Here is a 19,667-nt window from a genome sequence, read left to right as displayed (position 1 = left end):
CAGAGAGTGATGAGGTCTCCTTTGAGCCTCCTCCAGGCTCAACAACCCCAGCTCCCTCAGCCTCTCCTCATGGGAATTGTGTTCCAGTCCCTTCCCCAGCCTCGTTGCTCTTCTCTGCCCCTGCTCCAGCCCCTCCATGTCCCTCCTGAGCTGAGGGGCCCAGAGCTGGACACAGCACTCCAGGGGTGGCCTCCCCAGTGCTGAGTGCAGGCCAAGAATCCCTTCCCTGGACCTGTTGGCCACACTCTTCCTGAGCCAGGCCAGGATGCCACTGGCCCTCTTGGCCCCCTGGGCACACTCTGGCTCATATTCAGCTCCTGTCCCTCCACACTCCCAGCTCCCTTCCTGCCTGGCTGCTCTCCAGCCACTCTGTCCCCAGCCCGGGGGCTGCCGGGGCTCGTTGTGCCAAAGTGCAGGACCTGCACTTGGCCTGGTTGAACCTCATCTCCCCTTGGAATCAGCCCATGGATCCAGCGTGTCCAGGTCCCTCTGCAGAGCCCTCCTGCCTTCCAGTTGAAGTACCTTTCCCAGGGTACACAGGTACATAGTGGATAAGGTACTCCTTGGGGCTTGAGGGTGTCATAATCCTGTGCTGAGATCTGAAGTTGTGAGGTTTTGACCCTTGGATCCAGGGACTATGGCTCTGGCTGATGCTGTGCTGTATCTGCTTCTCCAGTCTTACCTTGAGCCACCAAGATCCATCATTACTGGATCTATCCAGAATTGAAGTTTATATTTTGAAACAAGAGAGTCAGGAAAAAAGGCAGTGGAGCTGACTCAAGTCCAGTGTTATAACCACATTTTATCTCACTAGTTCTGTATCAGAGCAGTGGAGTGGGAGGAGGTACAGGAAGGAGGAAGAGCACTGGGTGAGATTCTTGAGCTTCTCTCCCAAATAAAACTGAAGTTCATAACTCTGCTATGAACAGAGCAGAACAACCATCCATGGTGCTTCTCTTCTTGCTCCCTGTGGTGCTGCACAAGTCCACAGCCACACACAGGGGGTACCAGTGGCTGGGCTGAGCCCTGAGGAGCTTCCTGAGTTCCTCCTAGAAGCTGAGAGACACTGGAGGAGGATATTTAAGCAGATGAAGACAAGTTTGCTCTCCTGGCAGCCAGACAGATGGAGCGTGGTCCATCACCAGATTCCAGTATTGGAAGTGTTTGTGTGTGGGTTGCTTATTTTTTTCTATGGACAAATCAAGAACATTTGAAAATGAGCTGCTCTGGTTTGGATACTTCCACAATTTCTCTTGGTGCTTATCCTTGTTTAAAAATTTTGACACATATTTAGCACATGATCCTTATTCAAAATAAACTGCAATGATTGCTGGGGAGAGGGGCAGAATCCTTGCAAGTTAAACATGAAGTAAAGCCAAACTGCTTTGTTTAACAGGTTATGATTTAAAGGTCAGAGAAATCAAACAGAAAAGTCAAGTGGAGACAGGGAATAATAACAAAAAAAGTGGAGAGGAAACACCCACCACAGTGGGGAAAGGAAGGGAGAGCAAGGAAGAATCTCCAAAAAAAAAGATACTTCTATTAGGTCCAGCTTAAAGAAACAAAATCAGAGAGTAAAAATAGATGAAAAATCAGATAAAATATAAAATCAAAGTCTGTTATGTGATAGTAATTATAGCACTAAGACAAAGCAGAGAGATCTAACTTGGACTCACTCTCCTGTTCTGCTTGTGTAAGTGGCAGCTCTTGCCTGTTCTCTAGCAATGGAATTACTGCTTTCCTTGTTTTAATTTGGAAAGGGCTGGAGTTTGCTCTCTAATAGAATGAAGACAATTTTTGAAGCTTCCAAAAAAATGCCTGTGGGACCAAAAAGTATTTCTCACAGAAGTCTACTAAGAACAGATAGGCTACTCCACAGTGGGGGGCTCATTATTACTTAAAAACCAGTTGTTTTCTTTCTTCCTGAGGGGAGTGACTATGGAACACAGAATCCTAAATACCACTGGCAGACTGGGAGATTATCACAAGATCCTCTGGCAGAAGATAATAAAAAGGTTACCAGAAGAATCATTTTGTTGTGTGAATGAAGACAAAAAGAGAACAGTATTGTTCTTATATAAATGTGGAAAATGTATTAAGTAGTAATAATTGCTTTTTCAGTTTTAGCACTTTGTTGCCTACTGTATTATAAAATTAGCACTAAGGCTAAATCATGATATCCTACAGACAACTGAAGTTATCCAAGTCATCCTGGGCCTGAGGCTGGAACCTGTCAGGTTGTCTGGGGGCTTCTTCCTTTGGGCTTCTCATCTAATGAGTATCATTTTATTTTGTTATCAACCCTTTCTCTTACCAAGCTTTGCTCAGCTCCTCCGCAGGGATCACATATTTTTCCAGGTATACTGCTGGTGATAAGCATTCAATATATTCAGAAGTAAAAAAAATAATTCTCAGGCTACACCCAGAAAGCTTTATTTCAGTTGGGCAAATTTCTGTTGATGCCAGTAGCAGAAATTCTGACCAAACAATTCTAAGCCTTCAATAAATGCCCATTCACATGTTCTCCTCTAGCCTAAAGGTCATCAGATCCTCTCACAATGAGCACTGACCAGGTCTTGACACATCACTTTGAAACAAGCTAAGAAAGACAAGCAGTTATAAATGTTTTGATTTAATCACGCTCATTTAATGGATGCATTCCCAGTTAACATCCAAAAGCATTTATGTGGAGTTTTATCACCAGGACATACCCAGAATTTACCTGTGACTCCTGTGCAGAGGGAGACCCAGTAAATAAGAGAACTGGCAGTTCATCTGAACCTCCCTTAGCAGCCACTCCAGCTCCTGGTTCAGGAGCTCAGGAGCTATTTTAGAACAGGTTACTTTCACTTCCATGAGCAACTTATTAGTAAAATCTCTGCTCAATATTTGTATGCTGTGTCTCATTAGTTTTTAATTGCTGTCAATATTAAAAGTCTTAGGATTAATTTTCCTGCGTGAACTTTGTTTTTATATTTTAATATATTACAATACCTGCACACGTCAAGTTCAAATGATTCAAATACATCAAGCCTTCTGTAATGAAACAGTGACTGTTTCAAATGTAGAGACATCCTTCAGCCAGCAGCTGCTCTGAGTCCCTGCCTCTGTCCCACCAGAACACCTGCCCCAAATAGGGCTCATATTCTAAGGTGGAAAAAACAACCTCGATGTAGGAAAAAAAAAAGGTATAAGTTTATACTTGTGATAAGTAAATTTACTGGATAAAGTGTGCCTCAAATGTAGCCTTTTACCAGGATGTGGGGAACTCAGGCTCCATACATGGTTATTTTCTCCTTTTCTTAATGCCTTATGTTTCTATTAGGATCTAACAGAGTAACAGCAGTTTTTCTTACGTTTTCACAAACATAAAATAACTAAGAGGTTAAAAACCCCCTTTGATTAAAATAAGCATCTTCCCTTCCAACTATACAAAGATAAACATTGTGCATATATACACACACACATTTTTATATATGTACACATTAAGAGCACAATAAAACATATATATTAAAATATATCCCATATTTAAATCATAGAGTTAATGAAACGAACACATAAAAACAGCATTTATTATTTGTAAGATAGATAGCCAACATCTTGTTTAATGTGATACAGCTTCTGTAACCCGATGTCACACGCTGCAGTACCAAATAACGGATAACCCCCCAAATCCTTTATCCCACAAGATGTCGCTGCGATGCCAAGAACCCAAACACTGCGGGAAAGAGGTCCCTGCCTTCCCCCCGGCAAGGACCGCTGGGATTCGCCACTTGGGAATGGCTTTCGACTTCAGGAACCTTTGGAAGGGTCTGCATTCCGTGCTCTGCGATTTGCATGTCCCACCAATACTCCCCTCGCTCTTCATGCAGTTTGATGCCAGTGTTTTAAATTCTCTACCGATATATTTAGGAAGGCATCCTGCTGCTGCCTTTTTGTCCTTCAAGCCACAACAATAACTCTGTAAGCGTTTAAATATGAAACATAATTTGCTTGGCATTGATTTAAAAGAACTTGTGTGCAGGTGGGCAGTGTAAGCGGTGAAGAAGCACACAGGCATTGTTTGAAGGCACTGATGGTTGTCAAAGTTCCTACAGACCTTCTGAGGTAAACAGTGAACAGAGAAAACCTTAGTGATTTCTAATGCAGACTACAGAAGGTGCTCAATTAGTCTCTACACAGCTTATTTATTGCCAAGCTGTATTGCTGTTTATCAGAGTAACCTGAATGTTTATTTTTTAAATTACAGAGTGATATAGTAATATTATTACTATACTAAAGTATTATTGGTATAAATATGAATTCAATTATAAATAAACTTCAAATATAAATATATATAAATATGCAAATTACATTTTAAATAATTACTATTAATTAAAATATTAAAGTAATCCAGAGTGATACAGTTTTTTATTACAGAGTGATACAGTAAAATTCCATCCAGACTTTCTCCAGTGCCTCTGTGCTCTCTTGCTCAGAGCAAAGAGAAAGTCAGAGCCTTGAGTGTGTTTAAGATGTTATTCCACAAACCTGGGGACATCAGTTTTATGGTCACATGATGCCATAGCACCATAGTTTACTTCTAAAAAGCAGAATAATACTGAATGCTATGCTTCCATATAACTCCGTGATGGGATCCTTTCCAGTTAAATGCCTTCCCCTTCAGTTAAGATCAAATCAAGTAACCATATTGTCTGGTCATCGTAAAAGCTTCAGTGATTTGAAACAAGTTGCTGCTCATCATAAGTAGTTTGCTTTAAAAAAACCTTAAATGGAACAGATGGGAGGGAACAGAACTGTGACTGCTCCTATGGAAGCTCAAGAGCAGGGAGTTTGTTAATGGCTTGCTTTTCTCTGTAGAATTAATACTTTTCCTTGTTTACACTATGCTGACATTTGGTTCAATTTTCTCTCTGAACACAGAAGAATAAAAGTGGATAAAACTGCTTGGCTCCAGCAACATCATATGAGGGGTCAGGGAATGAAGAATGACGTGGTTTTATTTTGGGGTTATTACCAGCAATGCTATTCCTCTCTTTTAAACCCAAAAGAGGCAGGATATAGGTGGGAATGCTGTGCTCTTTGTGATGTCATGGCATCATGGATATTGTGTCTGTGCTGCACAAATTCCTTCCTTCCATTAAGAATAATAAATTCCTTCTTTTGTGGATAATGCAACACAGTCTCTCCAGAGGAGGACTGAATGAACGTTCCCCTAATGGATTTTCCTGAGCTTCAGCTTCCACACGCCCATCAGCTCTGGCACTTTATGAATGTGCATGGACAGTGTCCCCCCCCCTGCGGAATTTGGTTCAGCACAGTTCACGCCATGACCCGAGGAGAGGTTTGACCATTATTGTTCAGTACACAAATGCTGGTACAGAAAGGAGTCCAAACCAGCCTGCCCTGAGCACCCTCCTGCAGGGCTGTGCAGCTCCTGGCAGCAGCACTTTGGGCAGTGCTCTGTCCTGGCAGCAGATGCAGGCAGGGAGAAGCAGTTCCCCTGCTGAGGACACTCCATCAGGTAGGTTCAACCCACTGGTTTGGTTTTTAGGAAAGACTTGAAAAAGAGATCTCTAGAGATCTATCAAAAGTATGCAAAGACATTACAAAAGGTGGAAATTTAGATTTCCATCTTTTAATTGCCCGCAAGTAGAATAGAAGTGAAAAATTTCAAAATCATATTCCTAGATTAAGTTCTATTATGTATTTTCAGCATGGTTTAGGGTAAAACAAGCTATCATGTTTTTATATTAATAGAAACCATTTTTTAAAGATTATTTTGACTGTATTAGTTTTAACAGATAGAAATTCTCTGAGTGCAAGTGTCCTCCTGCACAGCTCCACAGAACCTGCTCCAGAGTCTGTTCAAGTGTTTATAGATAAATAAAGAAACATGTAACATGCAAACCACGTATTTTAAAAATCTTGATATCTCTGATACCTCAGATCATAGATTTAGTGCTCTAAGAATCACAGGATTTGCCCCTCTGAGGTTTCCCTTTGGAATTTGCTCCTTTTGGCACTCAGACAGGGAGAACTTTGTCGACCTTCATAACACATTGCAAAGCCAGTCATTCCCACCCAGACTTGGCTGCACAGCACTAAACAAGGGCTTATTTTCCTAATCATTGATTTGTTTTCTGATGGCTGGTTAATTGGAATAGTCCTGACCATTGTGGGCAGTTCGGAATTGAAGGATGTTTTATGCACGATGCACCCAGTGCTACAGGAGTGAGCAGATTGTAAATGCTTCTTAAAAGCCTACACAGATAATAAGGGAATTTAAAACATGGCACAACTGTAGCTGCAAACTGAAGTAGCAAAACACACCAATTACTCTTTGATATCTCTATTACTTTGGTTTCTAAGACCACATGGGCACATATACAGAGTTGATTTGGGATAAATTACTGGCTTTGCATTTTATGTGACCTGTAGAAATGGGCAGTGTCCCCCTGCCCCACAAATAAATGGACTGTGTTTCCCAAGAACAGGATTAGAAAAGGAGAACACTGTTCAAAGACGAAAGGGGCAGATTGTTTTAACAGACTGATTTTGTTCTTAGCAAAACAACCCAGCTAAAAATGAACTGCACATGAGGAGAAATCTGCTTTAAATACTACAGAGCTGTTCCATGATTTTCCCTGGGAAGATTAGTGGGCATTTGCAAACAGACCCTTCTGTAGAAATTCAGATCCTATTTACCAGTCCTAAACTGGTGGATCATATAAGCAAGACCAATTCTAAGGAAGCAGAGTCTGATTAACTGAGAAGAAGATTAACAGATATTGTAAGTACTCTGAAGGGATATCTCTGTTTTTGGTCAACTGCAATCCAGAATTTAAGGATAGGATACAAAAAAGAAGATTAATGTTGGATAACATCCTGTTTGTCATCAGCAAGGGCTGAATCCTTCAGCAATAACCTGAACTAAATAGAAACCTACCAGAAGTCCATCAGATAGCCAGATTATCTTCTTTGGATACATTCAAAATTTTTTCATTTAAGAGGGGAAAAAAACCATTCAATGGACATGCTGAGTGACAGCAATGAGCCAAGAATTTAGGAACCTTCTGAAAATGTTCCTCATGCCCTATTTTCATTCTGGACTTAGGTAGGCAGCTTTTCTTTGGAAATGAGTGAAAACTTTATTTACATACAACAAGTAGCCAGTGCCTTTGGATGACCCCAGTAACCGTAAATGCTCTTCCTCCCTTGGCCTCTCTGAAATACAGGAAAGCATGCTGACTCAAGAACTTCTATTTTTTTCCCCCAAATGTGAATTATCAAATGTGAATCTATTAATGTCCCAGTAATGTCTATCACTGGTTTAAATTTTTATTTATGTTGACTTGTATTGACTGGGCAACTCTAAATTTGACTCTTTGCTTCATTTTAATATATGGATAATTTACTAGTCCTGAAAGAAGCTATTTTGGCATAAGGTGATTTATTTTTTTCCCTCCCAGTTTTTCTTTTTTCATCCCTTTACAATGGACTTGAGTCACGTTGGATGGAAACTTCTCCATTGTATGTGGTTCCGTGGTTGAAACAATTTTGTGCTTAGTTTCAAGTGGCCATATTATAAATAGAAGCCCCACCACTTTTTTATGTGGGCTGGTGTATTTTTGTATCTTAAAGCATGATGATATATTTGAAGAACAAATTAGTCATTCTGCCTCAAGAACTAGTCTGTCTGAGGTATGCCACAAAATTGTTTTCAAATTGTTTACCTGGTGTGGAGCCTACTGGAAATAAAAATAGATTCCTGATTTAGGCTTGGTAATTCCTGTATTACAGTTTGACTTATTCTGCTCCTTAACTGATCACTGTGGAGCTGTGCTGGGAGAGCAGCAATTCATCCTTACAGGCTATGGTCAGAAGGATTTTACTGTATTGTATGCACAGCTTCTCTGGACAACCTGTTCTGGCTCCTTACCCACCTCACCATGATGAATTTCTTCCTTATATCCAACCTAAATCTATCCTCTTTCAGTTTAAAACTATCACCTTGTCACTACAGTCTTGATCCAAAAAAGGGGCTTGTAAGCCCCCTTTATGTACTGAAAGGCCTCACTAGTGTTGTCCTGGAGCCTTCTGTTCTCCAGGGGACACCTCCTGCTCTCCCAGCTTGTCTCCACAGCAGAGGAGTTCCAGCCCTTTGGGGCATCTTCTGGACCTGCTCCAACAGGTCCATGTCCTTATGCTGGGGGTCCAGAGCTGGAGGCAGCACTGCAGAGTGGAGCAGAGGGGGAGAATCCCTTCCCTCGACCTGCTGGTCCCAGTTTGGATGCAGCCCAGGACACAGCTGGCCTTCTGGGCTGCAAGTGTTCATTCCTGACTCATATCCAGTTTTCCATCCCCAAGTCCTCTTAGCAGGGCTGCTCTCAATCAATTCATCACCCATCTTGGTGATACTGGGGGACTGCCAGGGCCCAAGTGCAGGACTCTGCCACCCAGGTCCCCCTGGCTGGCATCCCTGACCTTTACTGACTGCACCCTCAGCTTGGTGTCACCACAAACACCCTGAGGGTGCACTCAGTGCCATTAATAAAGGTGTTACACAGTGCAGACCCTCCAGGGCCACCACTTGCTACTGGTTTCCATTTGAACACTGAGTCATTGGTAACTCTGGGCATAGATATCTGCCTAAATATTCCACCTATCAAATCCATACCTCACCAATTTAGGAGCAAAAATTTTACGTTCTCAGAGCCTTTTACAAAAATACCACGCTCCCTGAAGTTATTTTAAACCATCAGTAAAATAAACTTCACATTTTGTAAGCACGGAAATGGCAACACAAAGATGATTTCCAAACCTTGAAAACCTGCAAGCAAGGCCAGGGGTAGAATTCTGCATCCCCACACTTTAATTGGCAGACCATACAAGATAAAATACGTGAAGTGCATCTATTTGCAACCTTTGGCACATGTTTTCCAGTAAGCTAAAAATATTTCAGGAGTTTTCTAGATTTCTGTATTGCAGCACATATTAAAAAAGATTGTAATGTAATTAATTTCTCACAAGAACAACAAGAATTATTGTCTTAATGTTCTTTCTGGCATCCTCAGGGCAAAGGTTATCTATGACTGTGCTTCTTATTATTTCCACGATATTTTATACACATGTAACTGAAAGGAAACAGTTCAGATTCTGGTAATTCACTGAATCCACAGTTATCATTTCCTCATAGAAACACACCAATACTTGCACTTCTCGATTATAGCTGGAAACAATCTCATTTAAATACGACAAACTGATAAAACATGTTGATAAGATCTTCAATCCTTGTAGCTCCAGGTGTCTGCATGGTTTTCCAGCCAATTTCTTTGAAGATTTTAAGCTTAAAATTATACACCAAGATGCTGCATTTTAAAACTAAAAGTTTCCTACCTGAGGCTGCTGAGTGGCAGTGGGTCTCTGAGGAGATGGAATAGGAGTTTTGGACAGCATTTGGTTCATTTTGCTCACGACCAGCTCAGTGATGTGCTGCCTGTCTTCGGTCTGGTGCTCCCCGATCAGAGGCATTGCACAGTCCATGACCTGCAAAATCAATCAGCAGCTACAGAGGTGGCACAGAGGAAACTTCTTCCACAGCTGGGTGGAACACTGGCTCATCTATTTACTTAGCTGTTTTTAACAGAAGTCAAACAGGAGCTGCAGAAATGGGATGTGCTGTATCAGAAACAAAGCTGGAGTGCAGGGCATGGGGCAGCGGATCAGGAGAGCAGCAACTCTGCAATGCCACCCCCTCCAACCTTAAAACAAAATACAGGCTCAGAGGGACACCTGGGGATTCACTCTCTGGGCAATGGGACTCCAGTGGGAAGCACAGAGCAGATAAGGAAAGTGAGATTTCTTGGGCTGTTCAGTGATGTGCTGGAAATCTGAAGCAATTGTTCTTCTGTCCCAGCTACATATCTGAAGGTTTTCTCTTTTTGTGGCTTATTCCATGTCCATGAGCTGAATTACAACGTGGAAATGCAAAGCAGAACTTCCAGCTTCCTAGATATTTGCGGGATTTTGCTAGGGAAGGCTGGATCCCTGTTGATTCATGAGAAAATTTAAATAATACCTTCTTATTATTGATACCCTTTTTCAAAAAGGAGTGTGGCTGCAGTGCAGCTGATGCAAAGAAGAAGTAAGAGTTTCTACAAAGAAAGTAGGATAGCAGAGAGGAAAATAAAAATGTGCACATTTCCATTCTAAACATGACAGGTTAATAGTGTTCAGTGGTTATTTATTGCAGCTATTGAGATGAATAAAACTAACACTGAATTTCATCACTTCAGTGGGTTACAAACATTTGTTATTTCTCCAGAATATTTGTTATTTCTCCAGTGTATCTACTTTTGACACATCTGTGTTTGTTTTAGGGGAAATAAAAGCATAACATAATAACCCCAATAATTATTCACAATGGCACTGAATGTTCTTATTTCAGAAAATAATAGGATTTAATTTACTTTTGAGAAACAGCAATCCTTTTCCCACGTGCATCAAGACTGTTCAGAAGCAGGTGAAGGTGGGTCCATGTCACCTGCAGCCCTGTACTCTGATGTTTTTCATAGGGATGGATGCCAAGGGACTGAGGCCAACAATACAAACAACAATATCAATAATTAATTTCAGAGATAAAGCAGTCAGACCACATTAGCAGTAACACACTGTATGGCTGCCATTGTATCTGATCCAGTGAGAGCCCTGCTGCACACTGAGTTGTGTCCCTCTAACTCTGAGCCTGTGAAAAGCTGCCAAATTAAAACTGTATACCAATCTTATACCAATATATCAAATGATATATCTCGACATCTCAAATTATTGATTTCTATATCAATATAGTATAGGCAAAGGCTGCAGCAGACACAATCACAACCCGTGCTGGTGAGAGAGAAGGTGGTGATGGGGGAAGAAGGACTGAATCATTAGTAAGGGATGCTCTTGGGTTCTGCACAGCTGGAGAAGGATCAGTGAGTTATATAAGGGTGTTTTAGTACTTCCCAAAGTGCCCTCCTGGTATCTCTTTGGCTTCTGAGGTTCCCCCTTTACTGCAGGGAAATGGAACAAGATTGAAAGGATTCAGCAGTCAGAAAAGTGCTGATAAAGGCAACTGTAAATTCTTATGGCCAGAGAAACACCCTGAACTTCTCTCACTCCTGTCCAACCTCCTCATCTGGAAGGGATACAGTGGGGAGAATGAAACTCTTCTCAATCCACCAACCTACATGAAACATCTCCTTTATCAACAGAGAACACGGTTTTACCTTGCTTCTTTCAGATATTCAGGTTGTCATAGGTTTGACAAAAGATGTTGGAATTTTTTTCCCAACGTTTCTCCCCCCCACCTGGGGAATTGGGTCTTTAATTGCACCATTTGTTGTTTATTTGGATTTTGATAATAGAGCTGTTCTTTTCTACACATCCACCTGAGGTTTCCTAATTTCTGACTTGTAATCGTGTTAAACTGAGACACAAGTGCTTCTAGGAATTAGACACAAAAATTGGGTATATAAAAAGACATTTGGATTTAAAAGAACATGCGTGTCCCTTACAACACTGGAATGTAATCTCTCACCTTGCTCAGCATTTGGGAAGGAGCTGCATGGTAAATAATATGAACCTAACCTTGAGGTCTTCAAATTATGGTGAGTGCTATGGAAATTCTTACTGACTACTTTGATCCAAAAATGGCATTAGTTTGAAGTCCAAAATAATTTACATTCTTCTTCTCTTTGCTCTTTTACAAGAGACACTAGCATTGTGTGTTGACAACCAAAATGTTGGCAACGTTTGTGCTGGAATTTTCAGATCTAGGATGTCTCCTCTGATCTTCCTCACAGCCAAAAGCCTTTAAAATAACCCCAAAGTAAACAATGCAATTATAACTGAACTCCAGAGCAAATGTTTCCCAAGAAATGAATGAATGGTTTTCCACTCTTGGGCCACATCAGCAACAGTGAAGAAATGTTTAACGAGTACACAAAAAATTTCTTTAAAATTTACTGTTTTTTTTTTTTGTTTTCATAACTTTAGATGGAATATCCCCAGTGTTTTTAATTAATTGAGAGAAAGGTATTGAACCAATGTGAGTTATGTTTCTGAAGAGGTAAAATGTAGGTTGGCTCTTGAAATATAAATCTTTAATATTCATTTCTGCTCCATTGCTTCTATTTCTTGACATTGTCATAACACCTAAAGATCCACTTCATTGTATCATGAGCTGTTTCTTGCCAGCCTAATTGCACCATGCCTGGAGGGAGGAGGCAGCCACAGTGCCAGAGGCTCTGCAAGGTTTTAGTAATGACTGGATATAGAATGTCTTGATGTTGGTGTCAAGGGCATTGGATGTTTAGTTGTCCACTGAAAATCATTTGATTTTCAGAGGGATAGTGATATCTGTGGCCTGGAAATCTGCCCCTCTTGAGGGCAGGCTTTACTGGCAGCTATTTTTGCCAATATACACTATGAGGTACATATTAGCCCCCTCTCACCCAACATCAGGTATATCTTTCACAGATGTGCAAAGAAAACCTCCTTTTGTTTACCATCCACTTACATTAAAACAATTAGTTGGACTGTGAAATAAATTGCCTAAAATAAGGTCCTGCCAGAGGATTAGACAGGATTAAGATCTGGAGGATTGGGTTTGAATTTCTGGTTTGAAGTACTACTGCAACTGCAAGTTTCACGCACAAACTTTCTTTAGGCGGCCTATTTTCATTCCCAGTAAAAAAATTAATGACAGTTACCACAAATCAGTAATGTTTTATATAAATGTATCTTCAGAATAGAAGTATTTTGCACTTGTGAGCACTGACAGGACTGTCACGCTGACATTTCGCCCACTTTAGAAGACTTAACAAAGTTTAAACATACACAACGCACCCTGTTTATAAATAGTCTATTTACAGCCTGTGCTAGTTTTAAAACACCATTTAAAACCAGCCAGTTTTCAGTTCAGTACACCCCACTAAGAGGATTTCATGGAAAAAAAGACATCTGTAATTTATAAAATCAAATCTGTTACTTTTGCAGATGCCAGTAAAAACCTGGGGCACTATGAATTATGGTCACTTCATTCATATCACTGTTAACTTTCATTTATGTGCATTTCAGTAGCCAATTCTATGGATGAATTTCTCTCACTACTCACAAACTGACTGGATATATTGGCAGTAGTGACAGAAAGTACAGCAGCATGTTGAAGTCAACACCATTCTGTGACAAAGTGAAAGACCTTTCAGTGACAGGATCTTTTAGTGAATTAGTGATTTTAAAATTTGAAAACTAAAATTTGGGCTGCAAGACTGAGCCTGGCACAAGAAAGAGAAGAGAAATGTTGTTGAACTCTGATGAACAGGAAAGGAAATGGGATGGGATTAATAAAGGACCCAATGCAATTATAAGATATCAGCAATTACAAAGAGATCATCATGTTTGAGGGAGAGACTCCTCTGCCACTGCCCAGACACAGCTCTGTTGTATCATGGCTTTACCACCCAAGACTTGGGATGGCTTGATCAGAGTTTTAAGAAAACCCAAATAGGAAAAGACCTATGAACTCCAGAAGGTAGGATGATTGGTAAGTACAGAGGGGGGAGGAGTTAATTTTGTTGTGAATCAGGGTCATTTTGAAGGTCTGTGTTTGAGAGTGGGAGAAGTGGGAAAACACATTTGCTCTCAGAATAAGGGCAGCTGGACTGGGTGATGTTATACCACGTTACCCATCTGTTACTCTGCTGGGCTGTTTTTGTTGGACCTGGATGTCTCCCATTGTGGTGAAAATTTTGACTGTAAAGGTAGAGGCTGATACAGGTTTTAATTTAAGAGTTCTGAGTATAGGAAAGTCACTGACCTAAAGAAAAACTAATAGTTGGAGGAGGTTATTTAAGACTAAATGGGACTAAGAAGAGATGGTGTGATTTCTGAGAAGTGAGGGAGTGACTGGATGTGAGGTAATCCCAGGGCTTTCCCTGAGGTCTCCATAGCAGATGCAGAGATAATTTGTCATGGGAAACGTAACCACACCTGAGAAGTGGGAAGGGGATGGTACAGAAAATCGGTGGTGACTGCCTGGAAACTTTTACAGTCCCTCCTGGAGTGGGTGAATAACATCTGCAGGAAAAATAAGAACAGCTGGGAAAGTGCATTAAGCACTTCTAGATGAAGGATCCAGTGCCTCCAGATAAATTGATGTGGTCTTGATTTAATCTGGAATGAAAACAAACCAAGCCAACGATTTCTACATTCAACCAAAATCTCTGGATGATGCTGAATTTGTGAACTCATGCAACCGTAGTAAAAAAGAGGTAAAACTATATAGAAGATGCAGTTAACATGTCTGACAAAAATAGAAGGACTTCAAAGAGAGTATGTGAAAGAGATTGTTTTTATCTGTAAAATGGTAACTGTTTAAACATCACATGAATTTTACCTGTTTTCACCCTCCTATTAACAAAGTGTGGTTCATTACTTACTAAAGAAAACATATAAGGAGTGCTATTGCTGTTAGTATAAAATTTTAGAAGTTACAGGTATTTTGACAATAGATACAGTAAAAATAAATATTATATGTAAAAAAGATTAGTGAATAATTATTCTTAGGATGGAAACCAAAATATTAATGTTAGTGATGCAGCTCAATAATACTGCTCCATTCAAATGCAAACCAATGCCCTAGAAAAACATATTTGCCCCCTTCATTAACTATGTCACTAAATACACTTAATTTGCCTTTCTATCTAAAAGAACAGCTGATGTAATTGTTTCTGGAATGATGGCTGGAAAATTTCAGTGAATTAAATATGCTACTTCCAAAATATAAATAAGGCCATTGAATAAATGGATTTTTTTCTATCACATGAAGCCCACATGTGAGGGAATGTATTAATGAATTCAGCACTAACACATGATAAACTTGGAAAAATCTTAATTTAATAGGTTGGTTTTTTTCTAGAATTGTATGTACCTTCTTAGCTGTTTCTTATTATGTTCTATTAGGAATAATTAAGTTATATTAAGGAAACGAAGCAATGCTCATGCTTTGGAATAATGTTTATAGAGATGTGGTCTTAATTATAACTGATTTTATACCACCAAAAGTGTAATTTAGACTTCTAAATGTTCAATATTTCTTATAGTTCCATATTATGAGAGACTTGTGACTTTATCAGCTTGAATTTAGTTCCCTCCCTAACCTGAATAGAGGATATTCTTTGATGGTTGGAAAGATGGAAGTAAGTTTAGTTTCTGAGCACTTGGCAGGAAGCGTTAGAAGCTCGTGCTTAGTGAAGTTGTGCCAAAGCACAACTTCACATACAATTACACATAAAAACAGTTTCTTAATTTCTTGTATTGGTTTATTGGGGGCTGAAAGTTTTCTTTATGAAGTCCAAACAGTTTTCATCTTTCTAGGTCACAAACCACCAGGAAGCTAATTTAATTTAGCTTAGGGTACAATTAAGCAAGTAGAAATAAAACACCTGCTGCAGCCACTCACCCATTCAATTTTAAGCAAAATTTGGGAGACTGCCTGTGAGGCCACTGTAAAGGATTTTCTTCCAATTGTTCTTCTTTACTGTGTTCATCACCACAATATGAGCTTTTGTTTAGTTTCCCAGAGGTCTGGTTTTCCAAGGGTGAAACAGGAAAGATAATATTCAGTGGAGTCAGAAATATAAACAAGGCAAGGATCTGTTCCCTCAAGTACTGAAACTACAGAAGTATTAATTTAAGAATGGAAATATTAAAAGTCTTTATTACATTTACGAAGTTAAAAGTTGAATGCACCTTAATTTGAAGTGTTTTTAGGAAGAATTGGGGAGACAGTTAAAAATGTTGTGTTAATAAATGATGTGTTCATAAGGATCTTGTTTCTACAGCTTGTCTCTGGCATGATGATGCTTGGCAGCTGAGTGTTCCCACTGAGGGGAAAAGAAAAGGCACTGAATTAAGAGATAAAACAGAATAATAACTTGGCCCCTTCCTCTTGATTAACCTGACAGCCCCTCCATTTATCTGAGTGACTCTTTAATTAGTACATTGCTCTCTGGTAGGAGTTTGGATACAGCTCCTTGGAGAAGGGCAGGAACAGAGAAGAACCAGTGGGTTCTTTTGGAGAAGGCAGTTTCTTTCAAAGAACCATATTTAAAAGACTATATTCTTTTAAAGGGCAAAGTTACCTCTTAGAGCCCCCATCAAAAACAACATAAATGCAGAGACTGTGAAACTTCATAGAAAAAAGGGGATGTTTCGTGCTTGAATAATATTATTACTTCAATATTTCATCCTTCCTGTCTCCAGAAAAATCGGTCTGGATTTTCCTGGGGATGCATAAGGTATCCCTCAACTGCAGAGCAAGAAAGCACAAATAGACATCCTTCAGCATCCCCTGGGAATAGCATTTATAGCAGTGTGGAAAGATGAATGGTATAGTAAAAGCATATCCATTTTATAACATTTGGGAAACCACAGCACTCTTGGCTTCAGCTTGATCAAGTGACCAGGAATCTCTAGGGTGGCTCCAGAGAGATGAAGACACTGATGCAAAACTAGCACTGAGGAACCAAACCAAATCTATAAAATGGACCCAAATCTACCACCCAAAACTATAAAGCTGTACTTACTGGGCAATGTCTGGGGTTTTTATTACATGGAGACCTACATGCTCAAATGAATGTCCACTTCCCAGGAGGGAGACAGGAATAAAGGTCTGTGTATTTCTTTTTTTCATAACAATATCTGCTTATGCAAAAATTGTCTATTACTGCTTCAGTGTCACTAAATATTCTTAATTTTTTTTCCTTTCCTTTTAGTTCTCTAATCCTTCCAGGTTATTCCTGAATGATCATTACTTTACTTACACAGCAAGCACACTCTGCATAACTGGAATAGTCAGGGGGCTTTAAAATAACAAGTTATTTAAAAATTCCCATCATTTAAATCAAATATATAGAGGAGAGCAACAGCTAGAGAAATTAAAATAGAAAAAATATGTTTACCCCTCCTGAAGAAGTGGGGCACATGACTGGATCTAACATTAAGAACCAACACGTTCTTACCTACAGTGTAAGTGTTCTGTTCTAGGTCATACATAAAAGATCACTTTAAAGTGGGGTTTCTAAGAGGTACAACTAGAACATTAGATTCATGACAACAAGGTTGTCCTGATTCTCTAGTATCAGCCACTGGCACAATGTGTTGCTCCATGGTTTTGAGGAATAAAAGAAAGCATAATATTAAATCAGGGAATGACAAAATGACCATCATAAAACAGTTGAATGGCTGCAACTCTAAAATAGTAACATTTTGGTATAGGATAAAAAAGGAAATATGAAATTAATTAATTACCTTCCAGAAATAGTAATGTAAAAAGTAGTTTATGTGTTGTATTTTATAACATTAATTTAAAATAGATTTTTGTAAGCATATGAGTTGTTACATGTAATACTTACACACTGTAGGTATTTTAAAACTACTGTCTTCAATTATGCATGTCCTAAAGCTCTTGTTGAACACCTTTGTGTTAAGTATTTATTCATGTAAAATTCATGTTCACCCAACCTTATTACAGAATTAATGCTGAGGGTGGGTGACACGTATCCCTTCCTTTTGGAGGGTACACTGGCTCCATGTTCAAACTGAAAATCAGGAAGAACATTCCTGCATACATTATTTCATGCATTAGGAAGTTTGTGTGTTCCTGCTCAGGTCATATCTGCAGGATTAAAGCAGCAGTGATACCAAAACACTCAGTTTTGTTGCAGGTGGAGCAGTTCCCATGAAAACGAGAGCAGAGGTTTGAGGATGGAATTGCAATTGGGTGTAAACCCAGGATTTATGGACTGACTGTCCTGCTCAGCCCCTGGTGCTTGGCTGTACCATGTACCTGGCAGCTTTAATTTTCCAGCATTTATTTTCCCCTGTTGACAGGACTGTACTGGTGCAGACAGTCTTTTCCTCTTTACTGTATCACAGATTCTGGTGCAATGCCTGTTAAAATTACAGTGCAATAACTGCTGATGGGAGTTGGCTCTTCAGCAGCAAAATCCTAAGTTTTACAGATGTTCTGTTGGATGGGAACTTTGCAGACAGTTCTACATTTCCATGTCTCTCACAGATTCTCAGTATCCTTGCTGATGAGCATTGCCATCTTCCAAACAACCCAGTGGATTCTGTGCAACAGCAAGAATCATCACACTTCTATCTGTTCTTTCTTAAAATGCAACATCCATTATGTACACTAATTAAAATGCTCTATAAACCCAGTTCCTGACCTGTACTTCTTAGAATTCTGGGGTTTAGGAAGAATGGCTGTGCCTGGCATGGAAAATTAGGGCATTTGTTGAGAAGCAGGAAGGGATGCAGGCTCTCGGTCCATTACAGTGTTTGCACTGGCTACCGCATTTTCAAAAAAACTGCTCCCCCTTCTTCCCCCACCCAGCAGACCTCCCAGGGCAGGTCTTAGCTTGTGTGCCTGGCTTCAAGCAGGCTGATGGTGCTTGCCAGCTTGGCTCAGAAATTTAAAATATTGCACAATATCAAAAATGTGGAAACAGTCACATTCAGTGAATAAAAAGTCTGACAGGAACTTGTTAATTGAGGAATTCCACAGAGGTGTCAACTGTTAAAATAAAGGAGACATCCTTCACTTCCACAGGAAGCATTGTTTTGTGTGTGAAATCTCTAGTTCTTACAAGAATATACTTGTTAAATGCCGTCCTGCTCCAGTTTTGTAACTTTTTACTTGCAGTCTTTCAGTTTTTAACTACTATGAGATAACTAAGATCTTATCAGAATATAATCCACATTTCTTTCTTTAATAGCTCAAACAGTGAGGCTGAAATGTATTGCATTAAAGCCAGCCAAATCAGCATGAACTCTCTCAAATGCAATGAATTCAGACACACGGGGGTGTGTGGAAAGGGCCCAAGCTCGGAGAGGTTCAGGGGTTACAGGAACTGCAGAGCATCCCACAACACTTTCACTGGTACAGGGAGGCTGCCAAAGCCCATCTGCTGGGGAGGAGTGGAAAGCAGTACCTTCCCAGGAGGCAGATATGTCCAAGACATAGCATGGCCACAGCCAAGCTGTGGAGCAGCACTCAGGACAATTCCTGTGCTCAGGAATTCCCACTGTAGTGCACTGGCTGCAGAAAGAGGAAAACACCAATTTTTTCTCTCTTTCAAATCTCAGCCAGATGCCCTTGGGTCAAACACTCCAGATTTACCAGAGCTCTGGGGTGTAATGGAGGGGAAAGGCTGCACTGCAGGAGGGAGAACAGAGGAGTTTCAGTGTGGAATCCCAGATTTTATGCTACAGTGGATTTTGATACAATAAGACACGCTGAGGTCTGATTTGGCCAGGAAGACTAAGGAAGTGATCACTTGAAATCCTCCTCAGCATCTCAGGAGGCAGTGACTGATTCAGTTTGTTTAACACTGTGAGCTGCTCAGGCCTTTATTGATTTGGGAATTATCAGCAATTGCAATAGTGATAAATAGTTCTGTGAGACTAGGTGAGAGCAAAATACACAGAGCTGTTTAACTGCGACAAAACAAAGGTTTTTGCTTCTACAAAGCTTTTCTGTTACAAATGGACACAAATAACTAATAAAGGGTTAATTCATAAGCTCCAGGTCACTCTCATAGTCTCTTTTGCTT

General features: G+C 40.0%; 1 protein-coding gene across 1 annotated transcript in view; it reads right to left on the bottom strand.

Annotated features, from left to right (window-relative positions):
• SYN2 (synapsin II) overlaps positions 1-19,667 on the bottom strand; it is a 168,435-nt gene that overhangs the window by 15,305 nt on the left and 133,463 nt on the right. Inside the window, exon 10 of the mRNA XM_027887417.1 lies at positions 9,400-9,549. Within this exon, the coding sequence (XP_027743218.1) occupies positions 9,400-9,549 (150 nt within the window). The remainder of the gene's footprint in view (positions 1-9,399; positions 9,550-19,667) is intronic.

The sequence above is a fragment of the Empidonax traillii genome, unplaced genomic scaffold, assembly GCF_003031625.1.
Source record: "Empidonax traillii isolate 1590-97213 ecotype Southwest subspecies unplaced genomic scaffold, ASM303162v1 scaffold209:size809316, whole genome shotgun sequence".
NCBI classification, from domain to species: Eukaryota; Metazoa; Chordata; class Aves; order Passeriformes; family Tyrannidae; genus Empidonax; species Empidonax traillii.
The sequence above is the reverse complement of the archived record's forward strand: the minus strand, read 5'-3'. Positions and strand labels throughout refer to the sequence as shown.